The sequence below is a fragment of the Micropterus salmoides genome, unplaced genomic scaffold (assembly GCF_014851395.1).
Source record: "Micropterus salmoides isolate LMB-PRFRI ecotype aquatic unplaced genomic scaffold, ASM1485139v1 Ms_hic_scaffold_22, whole genome shotgun sequence".
Classification (NCBI taxonomy): domain Eukaryota; kingdom Metazoa; phylum Chordata; class Actinopteri; order Centrarchiformes; family Centrarchidae; genus Micropterus; species Micropterus salmoides.
In genome coordinates, this window is record NW_024041373.1 from 3,021,449 (window position 1) to 3,035,771 (window position 14,323).

The 14,323-nt window shown below is 38.8% G+C and overlaps 1 protein-coding gene across 17 annotated transcripts in view; it reads left to right on the top strand.

Annotated features, from left to right (window-relative positions):
* The window catches only part of col13a1 (collagen, type XIII, alpha 1), a 173,616-nt gene that overhangs the window by 152,672 nt on the left and 6,621 nt on the right, over positions 1 to 14,323 (top strand). For 12 of the 17 annotated variants that reach the window (XM_038737512.1, XM_038737498.1, XM_038737502.1 and 9 more), the window contains 8 exons: positions 1,025 to 1,072; positions 1,177 to 1,227; positions 1,926 to 1,952; positions 3,309 to 3,395; positions 4,872 to 4,907; positions 8,481 to 8,531; positions 8,629 to 8,682; positions 11,449 to 11,484. In XM_038737512.1, coding sequence (XP_038593440.1) covers positions 1,025 to 1,072; positions 1,177 to 1,227; positions 1,926 to 1,952; positions 3,309 to 3,395; positions 4,872 to 4,907; positions 8,481 to 8,531; positions 8,629 to 8,682; positions 11,449 to 11,484 — 390 coding nt within the window. Of the gene's footprint in view, positions 1 to 1,024; positions 1,073 to 1,176; positions 1,228 to 1,925; positions 1,953 to 3,308; positions 3,396 to 4,181; positions 4,262 to 4,871; positions 4,908 to 8,480; positions 8,532 to 8,628; positions 8,683 to 11,448; positions 11,485 to 13,024; positions 13,650 to 14,323 lie in introns of those variants that run through there. The other 5 variants (XR_005447250.1, XM_038737511.1, XM_038737499.1 and 2 more) reach the window with 3 other exon arrangements.

The window sequence follows — 14,323 nt, forward strand, 5'->3', positions numbered from 1 at the left end:
TTTGACGGTTAGCTCAATGCTAACATATAATGTGAATCTCCATTAATGTGCTAACCGACATTAGCTTCGCAAAAATACAATCTTAACATAAAGTACACATTTTACTTCACATGCTGAGTGACATACTGTGCAAATACTTAAAGTTAACAACTTTAAATTAATCAAAACACTTGATTATTTATCACTATTCATTTGACATCTATTTTTACCCCTTTATTTTTCAATTCACATGCATTTTCGTTGCCTCCATTTTTATCATTTAATAATTTTTACTTTCACCCCTCATAGGTTGACATCTTAAAAAAAAAATTCCACATCTTGTCAACATTATTCACCCACTTTGACTGCATTTGAGCACCAAGCATCATTGATGTAAACACAGAGTCCGCCTCCTCTCGTCTTACCAGAGTCTTGTGTTCTGTCAGTGAGGAACACTCCCAGCTTGCGTTCCTCTCTTCCTGGTTCGATCACACTGCTGCCGTTGACATTTGGTCCAGCTGGTCTGGACCAAAAACGAAAAAGAAGAACCTAATTGACATAAGTATTGTATACTGCCCCTGGTGGTGACTGGTGTAACATTTTTGAAAAGGAGGATGAAATAAAAACACATCTTTCTTGTTTGTCTTTTATGCTTTGATTCTAACATAAAGATCAACTCATCAGTCCCTGAACTAAAAAGCTCTGCTATTATCACGATGTCTATATCCCTTTCATTGTAGGGTTTAGATGGCCCTACGGGTGAAAAGGGGGCTACAGGGGGCCCTGGCCATATTGGAATATCTGGCGCAATGGTATGCAATGGCACTTCTCAGGCTGCATTTTTCTGGATGCAGTGTCTGACCTGGCAAAGGGGAAAGGGGAACATTTTGTATTCACCCCAAGAGCTGTTTGAAAAAGTGTTAATTTTTAATTCACCTAATTGTTTGTCTGACAAATGATTAGGTGAATAAAAAATTCAAGGCAATACAAGGGAATATATCGTCAACTTTGTGTCATTTTGCGTCTTTGCCATCTTTTGTCACAGGGTCCCAAAGGAGAACCTGGAGAAGGAGGAAGGTCAGAAATGGTAAAGGTCCGTGATTAACCTACAGGTTTGATTAGTGCACTTCATGGTAAATTTGTGCATATTTTCTGACCTAAAAAATGTTGCTTATGTTTGTGTGCATCTGTATTTAGATCTATGGTCCTCAAGGGCCTCCAGGACCTCCAGGACCAGTTGGCCCAGCAGTGAGTCAAATGTGCCATTTAACATCTAAATCTAAAGACTAACTCATGCTTAAAGGCCTTGCACATTTGTCAAGTGTTTTCACTTTATTTGGCTTTTTTTGTTTGAAATGAGGCAGAGGGATTCTTAGCATACCTTTACAAAATAAAGGTAATCTCCAAACCTATGAACCAATAATAGAATGATAACATGGTAAGTGTAAGTCCTTAACAGGTGAAATAGGAGAGAGAAAGGGTTGTCAATCAAGCACAACCTGCCCTGAGAAGAGGTCTAATAAAGGAAAATATCTGTAAAAAAAAAACATGTGGGGGGACCTTTAATTCGGAAACTGATGCAACAAAAATGATTTCCACAACCTCTGATTTGCTTGTTTCCGTTTTAGCTGATGCACAGTGCTTGCACATGAGTTAGAGCACGTGCACAAGGACACACTTGGAAATGTAGCGGTTGCAATCTGAAACGTCACTGCTAGAGACCTCTGAAAACTACACATGAAATTTAATTAAATAAAAAAAATGCATATGGAGTTGTTCATTAACTGAAGCCCCACTAATAGAGGCGGACATCACATGCACATGCCAAACCTGTATTTCTACTTTTTATCTCTGGACACTATTCCAATACACCAGTGGTATTAACTGGCAACAATTAGGATACAGTATAAAATGATCTGTAATCCCACTGTTTTTGTTCCATACAGGGATCTCAAGGACTTCCAGGGCCTAAGGTGAGATATTATTTCCATAAAATAATATCCACCAGCTCCTTAATTTATTAAATCTGACTCCATTTACAGTGTACCGTAAAACATCAATTAAAAAATTCCCAATTAGACGCCTATCCTTCTTGGCCTGGTGTGACAAATATACACAGGTTTTATAGTTCTTATAAAATAAATATATGTATAAAACCTCTTATAGGGTAGCTCTTATTTGTTGCCTCGCCGGCTCAAATTCCCGTGAGCTGGAATGAGCTAGAAACATGAAACTTGCGGGAATAACTGGAAATGTTGTGCATCAGCTTCCATTGAAATATGAACCCAATCGGCCACATGGTGGCGCTATAATTAAGGCTTAAAAATTCAAACTTTGAAAGGCCACGCCCCTTACACCATAAGTCCGATTGACTTAAAATTTCTCACACAGGTGCAGCTCAATGTGCTCTACAAAAAAGCCTCAAGGACTATGAAGGTCCCACTAGAGTTTTTTCCCGCCATTTAGAATTTTTTGAAAATCACATTTTTGACATCTCCTCCTAGACCGTAGCTCCGATTGCCATCAATTTTTCAGTGAATCATCATTGGATCAAGCCTATTAAAAGTTGTATAAAGCATGTCGATATCTAGGCTTCCCCTACTTTGATTCAGGTCTCTCTCTCCCGAATGTTTAATTGACTGTATAAATTCAATTCATACAGCCTATCAAATAAATAAAATAAAATCTCTCTCTCAGTTCAATTCACTTCTGCTTTATTGGCATGAATGTCAAAGAACAATATTGCCAAAGCTTTAAAGATAATACAAAAGAACAATTAATTCCATGCAGTTTATTAAATAAATAAAATAAAATAAATAAAACAAAATGTGTCAGTCTCTCTCATACGTCTGTTTTTTATATAAAAATATTCTCTTTTTTTTACTCTCTCATGGGATTGAGATGCGACAGGATTATTTTGTGGAAGTGGGTTGGGACCGTAGTGAAAATCCAGTCCCATGTCACCATCTACTGAGCGTGAGGTTGCCCTAGATGTACTGTCTCTCTGAGCTAGATCAAATAAATGATTCATAATTAATTCGTTATTCGAAAGCCTAATATTTATTAAGTAAGTAATTAAGTAATATTCATACTGGTTTAAATAAACAATCTGATAGTATTCTATGGGCCATCTTTGCTGAGCAAGAGTTATGTAGGAAAGGAATTAAAGGCCTGTTCCATATAGACACATGACCCAAATATAGGGAGTGTGAGTTCAGTGATTACAGCAAATAAAAGCCTGGGCTATTAATTGAAGTTTTACGGTATGTTGTCAACATCATAGCCATTCTAAGCATGGAAGTGTAAGGATGGGATTCGGTTTTACCCAGGGAGAACCAGGCATGGGCATCAGAGGAGAAAAAGGAGCAACAGGTCAGAAAGGCGAAAAGGGAGACAAAGGCCATCTTGGACTCCCTGTAAGTACACTGGACTTGGTCTGTTTCAGAATTCTTTGTCTTCTATCTTTTTGTGTTCTATCCTGTTGTTAAGTTTTCTCACTTAATCTTGATTATTTTAACGATTATGTCACTGCTTCAACACAGACATGTTATACGGTATAAGCCTTTAAACCCATGCTGCTTTAACTGTACTTTAGGCATTTGTTACTGACTGATGTTTCTTGTCTCAGATGTTGCTTTTATGTCATCACATGATAGTGAAATGTCACATCATAAATTGCACAGTAACTCATTTTCATTTGAGACTATGGATCATGTTGAGTGGTATATTATATTGTTACAATAATACAATAACATTTCATAATGGAAAGACTGAGCAAGTATACGCTACGTAGCTGACCAGGGGTGGAAAGAGTATCAACACATCTCCGTAGCCAAGATACCGTGGCCAAGAGAACACTGTAAACAGACTTTAGAGAGAATGCAAATAAATAAAACAAAAGCAAATTAAGAACCACATTCACCAGTCTAACAACACATACAACGGGATGGAAAATAAGTCTGGCAGTCCAGAACATCGTCAATTGATTATTTATATTCCAATTTTTATGTGGTTAGCTCACATGGTAGTGAAGAGGACTCATGTTCTGAAGTTTGTGTGTTCAATCCTCACTTGTGGCTAGTATTTATATTCCTTTTTCAACAAACTGATTGTGAAGACATCATATTACATATCACAATTAAGCATGTGCAGGAGTGTGTACATCCACATTAACCTATGGACACTTATTTTCGTGTCTCCAGTATCTCCAGGCAGAGGAAATTCCTGCTTTTCAGGTTGCAGGGGAATCCACAATCTCAAGTTTGCTGACGGCTTTTTCAGAGTAAAAGTTCTCAATTAAACACGACATAATGTACTGCTGCAAAAATGTTCTTGCGCTTTTATTTTGTAGGCACAATTACTTAAGAGGAAGTGATTATGTGAGTAACTTTTGCTGTCATGACTGAGATCTGTTTCAGCACTCCAGCTGCTATAATAGTAATTATTTTTTTGCTGCTATCAAAGTAATCTGGCCACGGGCCGCCTATTGCCGACCACTGAGATACAGTGTAGTTTTAGGACAGGAGTGAATCCTACATTGTGCTGTTGATTACTTTCACTCTACAGCTGGTACAGCATGTTCATGTCTACAAACAAGACATTATATTCTGACAGTAAATGTGAGTGACAGTGTGATAACAGTCAAAGTAAAGAGTATTGCTTTGAGCAACAACATGGCCATAGACGTAATGTCATCATCTACCATGACCAGTAAAAGAAGTTACTCACAATTACTGTCACTCCACTTCTACCTCCACTTCTGCCACGTCCATCACCCTTCATTTGTCATCATCTGAATGTGTTTTTGAACTCACTCGAGTCACAGCTTCACTCACCCCCCACCCCAATCCCAACCCCATCTCTGCTCTCTAACTATGTACGACGCTGCACAGGGGGCTCATGGGTTAGACGGCAGTCCGGGTCCAGTGGTGAGTGGCACAAGTCCTGTTCCAATTCCCTGACCCTTCTCCTCCTCTTCTTCCTCCTCCACCCCCCTGCTAAAGCTTGCTTGATGTCTGCCATGTCTGCTTGTCCACTTGCTTTCCAGCTTCCCATGCTTGTCCTGTCTATTTTCTTAAAGTAGTTCTGTGAGGACAGGACTGTTCAGTGTTGGGTTCTGAGGATGCACTGCCATCAACAATCTACTTTCATGCCATACATGGCAACTCTACAACTCTCTGTGTATATCATCCTTATGCCCCCATGGTTTATATTGGCTCATGTAATGACCAGAACCCCATAGAAATCATTAAGGTCTGGCTAGATTTCTGCAAAGTCTAAATTCCAATTAGACTAATTAGAGCCCGAGCAATAAAAACTTGCAAGGACCCTATTTAAACTAAAGGAATTCTTTCTATCTTTAGTATTTTCACAAGTAAATTTTTGGTGGCTTAAACATACCGAAAACTCACAAAACTTTGCACAAATTTGCACAAAAACATGGGCATGGCAAAATGGCTCGCAGTGGGGGCTGCCCCTTAAAGAACAGCCCCCACTGCACATTGTTTTTGCAATGTATGAATTTTTTGTGGCTGATGTATCATGTCCAGACTTACAAAAACGCCTGTGGGAGCGATGCCCTAAACCCAAAAGGAAGTCGGCCATTTTGAATTTAACGGTCATTTTTGGTGATTTATGAAGGTATTTTTGTGTCTTTTTAATGCTAGCAAAAAGCATATTTCTCTCTCACAAAGCTTTTTGACTTTGCAAGTCAAAAAGTTTTCCTTACAAGACAGAAAGTTTTGCAGGTCTATAAGGTTTGCAAGTGAAATAGTTTTGCAAGTGGAAAAGTTTTGCGAGTCAAAAGGAGGTTGAGCGAGTGCCCAGTTTCAAATATCTTGGCGTACACTTATCTGAGGATCTCACTTGGAAAGTGAACACCGCATGTTTGGTGAAGAAGGCCCAGCACACTCAGATGCTTAAAACTTCCCCATGAACTCATGAAAGATTTCTACCAATGTACAGTTGAGCGTGTCCTGACATACTGCTGTACACTGTGGTACTCAAGCTGCACAGCAGAAGAAAGGAAGGATTTACAAAGGGTGGTGAAGACTGCTCAGTGGATCATCAGTACCCCTCTTCCCCATCTGAGCGACACTCTAGCTGTCTTCCCAGACGTGCCAGGAACATCAATAGAGACCCTTCACACACAGGTTCCATCTGTTTTGTAAACTTCCTTCAGGCGGGCTCAAGATCATCAGGACGAGGACAAACTGCCTAAATTACAGCTTTTTCCCGAGAGCTGTGAAATTTTCATGCTGCTGAAATTTTAAATGTCGATCATGTGGTGCCAAACTGTGCTTAACACACACTGAATGCACTTTATCTAATTGCTGGACCAGTTAGTTTTTAATGCTAATATTGCTGATGCATTTAATGTATGTTTTATTGCTTCATTTTATTATTTTATGTAAACCTTTTATTGCTTATTTATTTATATATAGAATAGAATAAAATAGAATACCACTTTATTGTCCAGCCAAGGTTGGAAAATTGTCTTTGGTCTCACCATACCTATAAAAACATCACTATACAAATATGAACATATATAAAATGTTGGCATATATGCGACTTTAAAGCTGCTAAGTTCAATGGTTTGCTGTAAACTGCGTTTTGTGTATTTATATAGAATGACAATAAAGTCTCTCTTTCTATCTCTCTATCTATCTATCTAGATAACAGTCTATGTTTTTAATGTAATATTAACAGTCTAAAGTCTATTACTGTTGTGTGACCATAAACTTTAATTACCACAGTCAGTCAATTTGTTTTGCTGCTTCTCATATTCAATGTGTTAAACATGAGCAGCTAACCTTAGCCTAGCTAGTCATGTCAGAGTGCACAAATGCACTGCCAGTCAAGCTTCATGCCAAGATGGCTAGCTAACTGTTATACATGTCATTCTAAAAAGGAGACAGCGATAGTCTGTGGCCTTGCCAAGGGAAATATAAATAATCATTAAATATTGGCATACTACATTTAAAAGCACTTCAATTGAAAAGAGCGTCAACTTACCTTCATCTAGTCTGTACGATTGTTATCATTAACACTACTATACATATCTATACCATTTTTCATTTAGTCTATAGCAACATCACCTTTACTGTCTGTACCTCTGTGTGTATATATTGTGTAGGCTGCCTCCCTCCCTCCCCTGTTCCTCTCTTGCCCTCTCTCTTTCCCTCTCTCTCCTTCACCCCAACCGGTCGAGGCAGATGGCTGCCCACCCTGAGCCATGGTTCTGCTCGAGGTTTCTGCCTCTTAAAAGGAAGTTTTTCCTTGTCTCTGTCTCCTAGTGCTTGCTCTTGGTGGGAATTGTTGGGCTTCTGTAAATAACATCACAGAGTACGGTCTAGACCTGCTCTTTTATGAAAAGCGCTGTGAGAGAACTGTTGATTGACTGATTTGGCGCTATATAAATAAAATTGAATTGAATTGTACATGTAAACATGTATTTTGACCATTTTTGACTCGCAAAACTATTTAACTTGTAAAACTTTCTGACTTGCAGGGAAAACTTTTTGTCTTGCAATCAAAGAGGACAAATTAGCAATTAAAACTTTTTGTGACACTACATGACTCTTGTTGTGTCAATGGAATTAGTGCTATGGAATTGTACAGTACTGTGCTAAAGTTTTAGGCAAATGTGGAATGCTGTAAAGTAAGAATTCTTTCAAAAATAGACATGTTAATAGATTATAGTTATCTATTAACAAAATGCAAAGTGAGCGAACAGAAGAAAAACCTATATCAAATCACTATTTGGTGTGACCAACCTTTGCCTTTAAAACAGCACCAGAAGATATTTATGGCTATGAGAAAACATTGTAATAGCTTGATATTGGCTGAAACAAATCATGAGAAACCATAACTGCTCAGGGTTTGTAGTTGTAAGGGTTACAGTCCCACTACTACCTGCGCCCACTAAAATGGAAACTTGTTTTTGAATTTCCTTCTTGTCTGATACAAGATGCCCAAACGGTGTGAATCCTCATTCCTCAGTCCTGCCTCCACAGTTTCCTTCCTCATGATCCTGTATCAGCAGTGGGCTGCAAAGTTGCCATTGCTAAGAACTATATAAAAGGAGCATGCAGAGATGTCCCTGCTGCATGTTGACATGTCATACAGTATATTTGGACAGCTGTATTTCAGATAGCACCGTACACACTGTATATGCCTGAGATGCAAGGTTTTCCTCTCCAATCTTGACTGCTACTCACAGAGAACTGCTGCAGCTGTTGGCATTTTATTCATTTTCTCTCCTTTTTAACTGTTTGGACAGTAGTTCAACAAGTTGGGTGTAATGCTACAGGTGTTAGGATAGAAAATTATGTCCTAACCCTTTACAGCCTTTCCATGATGTTATCTTTTGTGACATTTATTCATGTCCACCAGAAAACTTGTTGATTTACTGATTTGAAGCATTTAATGATTATATTTTCTCTAGTACAATTCTGTTTGTATCTGATAACGGATAACCTTTTTCCCTTTCTGTTTTAAAGGTGCCAGGGCCAGCAGGTATGCCAGGGCCAGCAGGACCAAAGGGAGAAAGAGTGAGTTTCCTCTTTTGGGTTTTTTTCAGTGTTTATTCTGAAATAAATATATAGTTTAAGGAGAACATATGCTTTGCATTTTGTCTTGTCACTACAGGGTGAAAGGGGAGATGTGGGATTACCTGGACCAATTGGACCACAAGGCATCCCTGTAAGTCTGTAATTCCATATTAAATATTTATCACAGCAGGAAGAATCTTTTAACTCATTGAAAGCAGCATATTAATAACAAAAGGAGACATTTTAACAGCTTCTGACATTATGAAAGGCTGATACCAAAGTTGATGTAGCCAGGGTTGAGGCTGCAATGTGGCCAAATCCAATGCCATTAACCCCTTAACGCCTGAATTTTTTTACGATCAAAAAAAAATAAAAAAATTGTGTTTTCATTTGCTTTCGAGCTGATGTTAAATTTAGTGAAGATTGTTAATTTGTCTTTAAAACATAGAAAAGATATAAATTCAGGTATGTGTAGGTATGATGCAAATGCAAAACAACAGGCATAAATGAGAAACCTGGGCTTGCAAAAGGTTCCTAGGTTCGTATCAAATATGCACCAACAGGCATTGGGGGAATCCATGTGCTATTTTGGCTTGCAGTCTGCAAGGAAGAGGTATGATGCGAATTCGCGACAATCGGCGTCAAGGGGTTAAATTAAATGGTCTCTACCTGTATAGCGCCTTCCGACAACTCAAGCACTTTTACACTACATCACATTCATACACCGATGACAGAGGCTAAGGTGCCAACTGCTCATCAGAAACAGAAATGAATAGTCACACACATTCAGTACATTGCCCGAGGACACTTGGTTGACATGGTGACTGGAAGAGCCGGGAGATCAAACCACCAATCTTCCAATTAGTGGGAAACCCTCCTGAGCCAAAGCTGCCCATAGCCTTTAACTGTGTGTTAAATTATTTAACTATATCAACAATTAACATATATATATAAAATGAAAACTGAAAGTATTCAGATTGTTAATGCTTGTACAATTTGAAAATATGAAGCGAAATTGAGACAATGGGATGGTAAGCTCACTCGCATTATTTTAAAAATGGCTTCGGACACTACTCCAATCATTTTTTTTGGCACTGTTAATTACGTCATTGCCGTCGGACAATCAGTTGGTGGACTGTTTTTTTCTATCAGCGCAATGCATGATGGTATATAGGGCTTGGTTAGTGACCATCGGTTGTACACTACTTTTCAAAATGCATTCTGTGATACATTGAGTGGACTATATAGGGTATAATAATACATATACATACATTCGGACAGCCCTACAAAATGGTGAGCTCACTATATAGTCCACTATACAGTGAGTAGTGGATGACAGCGAAAGTGTTGATTAAGCCAGGTGTGCTTGTACCTTGGCGCATTGCTATTTAAATGGAATGTGAATGTCACATTATAAAAAAAACATAACACGTTTTAGAACACTTTAGACTAGACTCTCTGTTAACAGTGACAGGCTGACAGATAGTTCCGTGTCATATACATTCCTCTCTATGAAATGTCTGGATCCTCACTGCGCTGCATTTTTATAGGCTATGATGAACTGGTCATGGGTCACATCTCTCTCTCTTCCAGGTGATTTCTTAAGTGTGTGTTGTATTGATGTATGTTTTTCTTTTAATTTACTGTCATGATTAGAGAAGCTTCTGTCAGTGCATCCTGACCAGTCCTGTCGCATGTCGGAAAATTTAAATAATCACTGAAGGTATGCTGCTGTACCTTGTGCGTTAATGTGCACAGCGTCTGTCTGAATGGGGAGATAATTTACCCTATTTCACCCACCTACTGTTCATCAGAATGTTTACTTTTATGACCAGACCTACCTGATCCGCAGATATAACTGTGATCTGCACATCAATGGAATCCCCCTATACTATCTGAATAAGGCACTCTTTAAATAGCAGGGAAATACTGCTCCATTGACTTTAGACCAGGTTTTTGTTGGTCAATGGCGCAATCGCTTTCTGCTGACTCAAGATAGCAATGCACCAACAATGCGTCTGACCACACCTCATTTTAAGACCAACACACCCATGGGCGCACAGAGATGTTTTCCCCAAAACTTACTTGTGGGAGAAGGTGTGAGACGATCAAAAGCAGATAATTTGCCATCGTTCACAGGAAAAGTTTCAATAGTTACTGATCTAGGGTTTATCTAATCTCTGTCTCTGAAACAGAAAACCCAGAGTTTCCCTCATCGGGGGCTCAACATACTCAGAGTTTTCACTAATCCCGCTTTCTGAAACAGGGTCCTGGAGAAGTACAGAAGAAGTACAGGAGAGGGGCATACAAGACAAAACACAGGACAGACGGCTCTAAGGCCGTAACAATGACATTTTTTTCTGTACAATATTTTTTGTTTTCATAACAAAAGCCTTGGGGTTTCCTTGGGGTTGCTTAGCCAGGTTTAATCTTGGTGTTCTTCAACTTTGAAACAATAAAAATGCAATGTCTTGTTAGACCTCCAAAATAAAAATACTTGTTAAAGTATCGCAATTTTGAAACAGCACGTTGTTAACGTGGTGAAACGTACCTTTAGCGTTCAAAAGTAACGCTACAGGTATTCCCCCAGTGCATTGAACTATGACGCTAAGGGGCTCTCCAGTTCATTACAAACTGTTGACAACGGGCCTTGACCATGCATCCATATGTGCCAACTGGTTGTCCAACGGGTTGGACTTCCAGTGCAGGTTTTTTCTGACTTTTGCATTGCATTTTGGCAAAGGTTGAGCCAGGTTTAACTTTCTTCGCGGACAAACCTGTATTTTTCTGCCTCACTGAAATGAATAAGGGCACTGCATTTATGTCAATTTGATGCCCTAAGATGGCAAACAAGCACATTTCCCAAAGTGAGGCAATGATGCACATGCACTCATCTTATTTCTCATTTTTTTTGCAGGGTTTAGCAGGACCACAAGGACTCAAAGGGAACCGGGTAAGATACTACCTGTAATGTTTTGTCAGTTATAAGGATAACAGAACCAAGGACTTGATTCTGGCTGATGGACACATTAGATTTGTTTTGTGGAATACACACAGATCAGCTCACTTGTATGCCTTTGCACATTAAATTCAGCAACTGAACTAAACACTTTTTGAGTCATATTGCAGTAGGCCAGGCTGGTATTTGCATCCACAGCATTATTTACGCTCTGCCATTATCGTTGCATCTGCCTTGTGGGGCCATAATAGGTCACCTGAGCAGAGCTATGAAGTCTTCAAAGATGTTCTCATGAAGGAGATGAGAATTAAAGAGCTGACTATCAATAAAGCAGATAGTTTGCTTTGATATATGCTTTTTAATAATCCTGAATAATTCACATCAAGGTGTCCGTTGCCTTTTTGAGGCAAATTTATGTTTTGAAGTGGCATTGTTTTGAAACTGAGTCATTGATGCACTTAAGAATGTGAATAATTCTTGCTAATTCTCCAGACATTTTTTATATATATTTTTATTTTTTTTACAACAGATAGTAAGATATTAGTGACGTTAAGTAGTGGCCTTGGAGACAGCCTACTACATTTGCCTTGCAGTTCTTCTGTTTTTATTATCTTTTATGTGACATCATAATGTGGATTCAGTTTAGACTTCAAATTCAATTAAATTTTATTTATATAGTGCCAAATCACAACAAGTTATATCATAGCGCTTTTCATAAAAGAGCAGGTCTAGACCATACTCTGTGATCTTATGTCTGTTATTATGTCAGCTATAATAAATATTTTATTAAAAATTTATTAAATCAGTATGTGAAAGGGGTAAAAGTTGTTGCTGTTCTATAGAGAGTTATATTGACTTTCAGGTCATTGTTGTTTGCGGCCCACAGCTTTACTGTTCACTTGGCAACAGTAAGCAGCTATTTCTTTTTTGGAAAAAGCTCTGATAAAACAGCAGACAGACAAAGTTTGCCACTAGGTGGTGAATACAGTGGTGCATTTAGCAGCTAAAGAACTAGATATTTTTCTGTGTAGTCGGTGGGAACCAAAAACAGAGCTAAAATGAGAATGTATTTTTGACCAGAAACATGACTCCACATGAAGCTAATATTTTCTGTCTGCTCAATGTATTACACTGTTTGCTAACACATAGGGGTGAGAATATGTCAGTATTGTACATATAGTTTGCACTGGATTTGTATTTCATCTGCAGGTTAAGTGTATCAGAGAACCTGCACATATGTCGACATACCCTTCCTCTAAAAGAATGTTTCTGTTTCCTTCCCATTAACCTGTGACTCTTTTAATATCTCCACTCCCATCTTATAAGTCTTCACATTTCATAAGCTCTCTCAGCACATTCAACTGGCATCTAGTCAATAGAAGCAATATTTTCAATGTACAGTTACAGAACCCAGAAAAATACACTTCTGATGAACAGACCTGAATATGACTGTCCAGTTGAAGGTGTTGAACACAAAGCTTAGGGGATAGTGTTGGTGTTTTTACTCTTGTCCTGTCTTCCTTTGTTTCCGCAGGTCTTCCTATCCCCTTTTACTTCCCTCCACCTTGCTCTGTGGCCCGTGGCTCTTTTTATTTCTGGGGTTGCCCTCTCTCCCTCTCACAAACCTTGGCCTCCTCCCCCTCCCTTACTCCTACTTAACAGTACCTAATCCTTGCTAGCCTTCAAATATTCACTCCAACCACTGACCCCTTGTATTGGCAAGCAGTGCTCCCTGCGTCACTGTGAAATTGTATGCTACATTTAAATGCCAGCACACTAACAATTGTGCATGTTTCTGAGCTATTAATTTTCAAGACAGGTTAATTTATTAGTTAGGTGAGATTCAAAGTGATCAGACTGAACCTTTCAGCTTTTATCCAATGCCTTTATAACTGCTGATACTTAATTTACCATATTTGTAGTCTTTTCATGGTTTTCAAACTACTGAACACTCATGCAGTGGGCTTCATAAATTCCCAAGTGGCACAATAGCTGATAAAGAATAGCAAGGCTGCACAAAGAAACATTTCATGTCACTTACAGCAACTGCATGAACCTACATCATCTCTTAATTTGATACTAGCAACACTCACAGCTGGGCTTTGCATTTGAGCCAAAAGCATTTGATAAACCTTAAAGGGGCTATATGTTGTTTTTCAATTAAAATCACTTATTAATAAATCAAATTTTTACTGCCTTATTGTCAATAGGCTCTAACCTCACTTAGAAATTAAGCACACGCCTGTTTTTACTATTGCTTGGAACAGCCACTATTCTGCTTTTAACGTGAAGGCACCGGGTTGGGATGTTGCTACATGCGTGCTCCTGAGCCTCTCTCAGACTACAGCAACAACACCGCAGCTAATGAAATGCAGTCCACCAACACCATAAAACAACTGGTTCCCAGCACAACAGAGACTCCAACATAAACTCCACGTAAGGATACAAAACAATAAAGGTTTATGTGCTGAAGCCTGTCAGGCCAAACGAGAATCAGCTTATGTCGGAGAAAACCGTGAACAATCTAAAAGGCTGGAGAAACACAGAGAGAGTCACGTTAGCTCGCTAACACCGAGCAGCTGCTAATGTTATCCAGTGCATTGCAATATATAATGTGTAATGTTATGGCTTTCCACATTACTTTACCAGATAACACAATTAATATTACTATCCTGTGTAATCCTGTAACAGAAATGATGTAACGCTACAAAGCAAATGTGAAGTGATTTGATTATACCAGCCTTGGTGCAAGGCAGGAGCAGCCAGCTACTTTAGCATGGATCAACCACTGTTTGATGTTCAATTTAGATTTATTGTAGTTGTACCAATACTC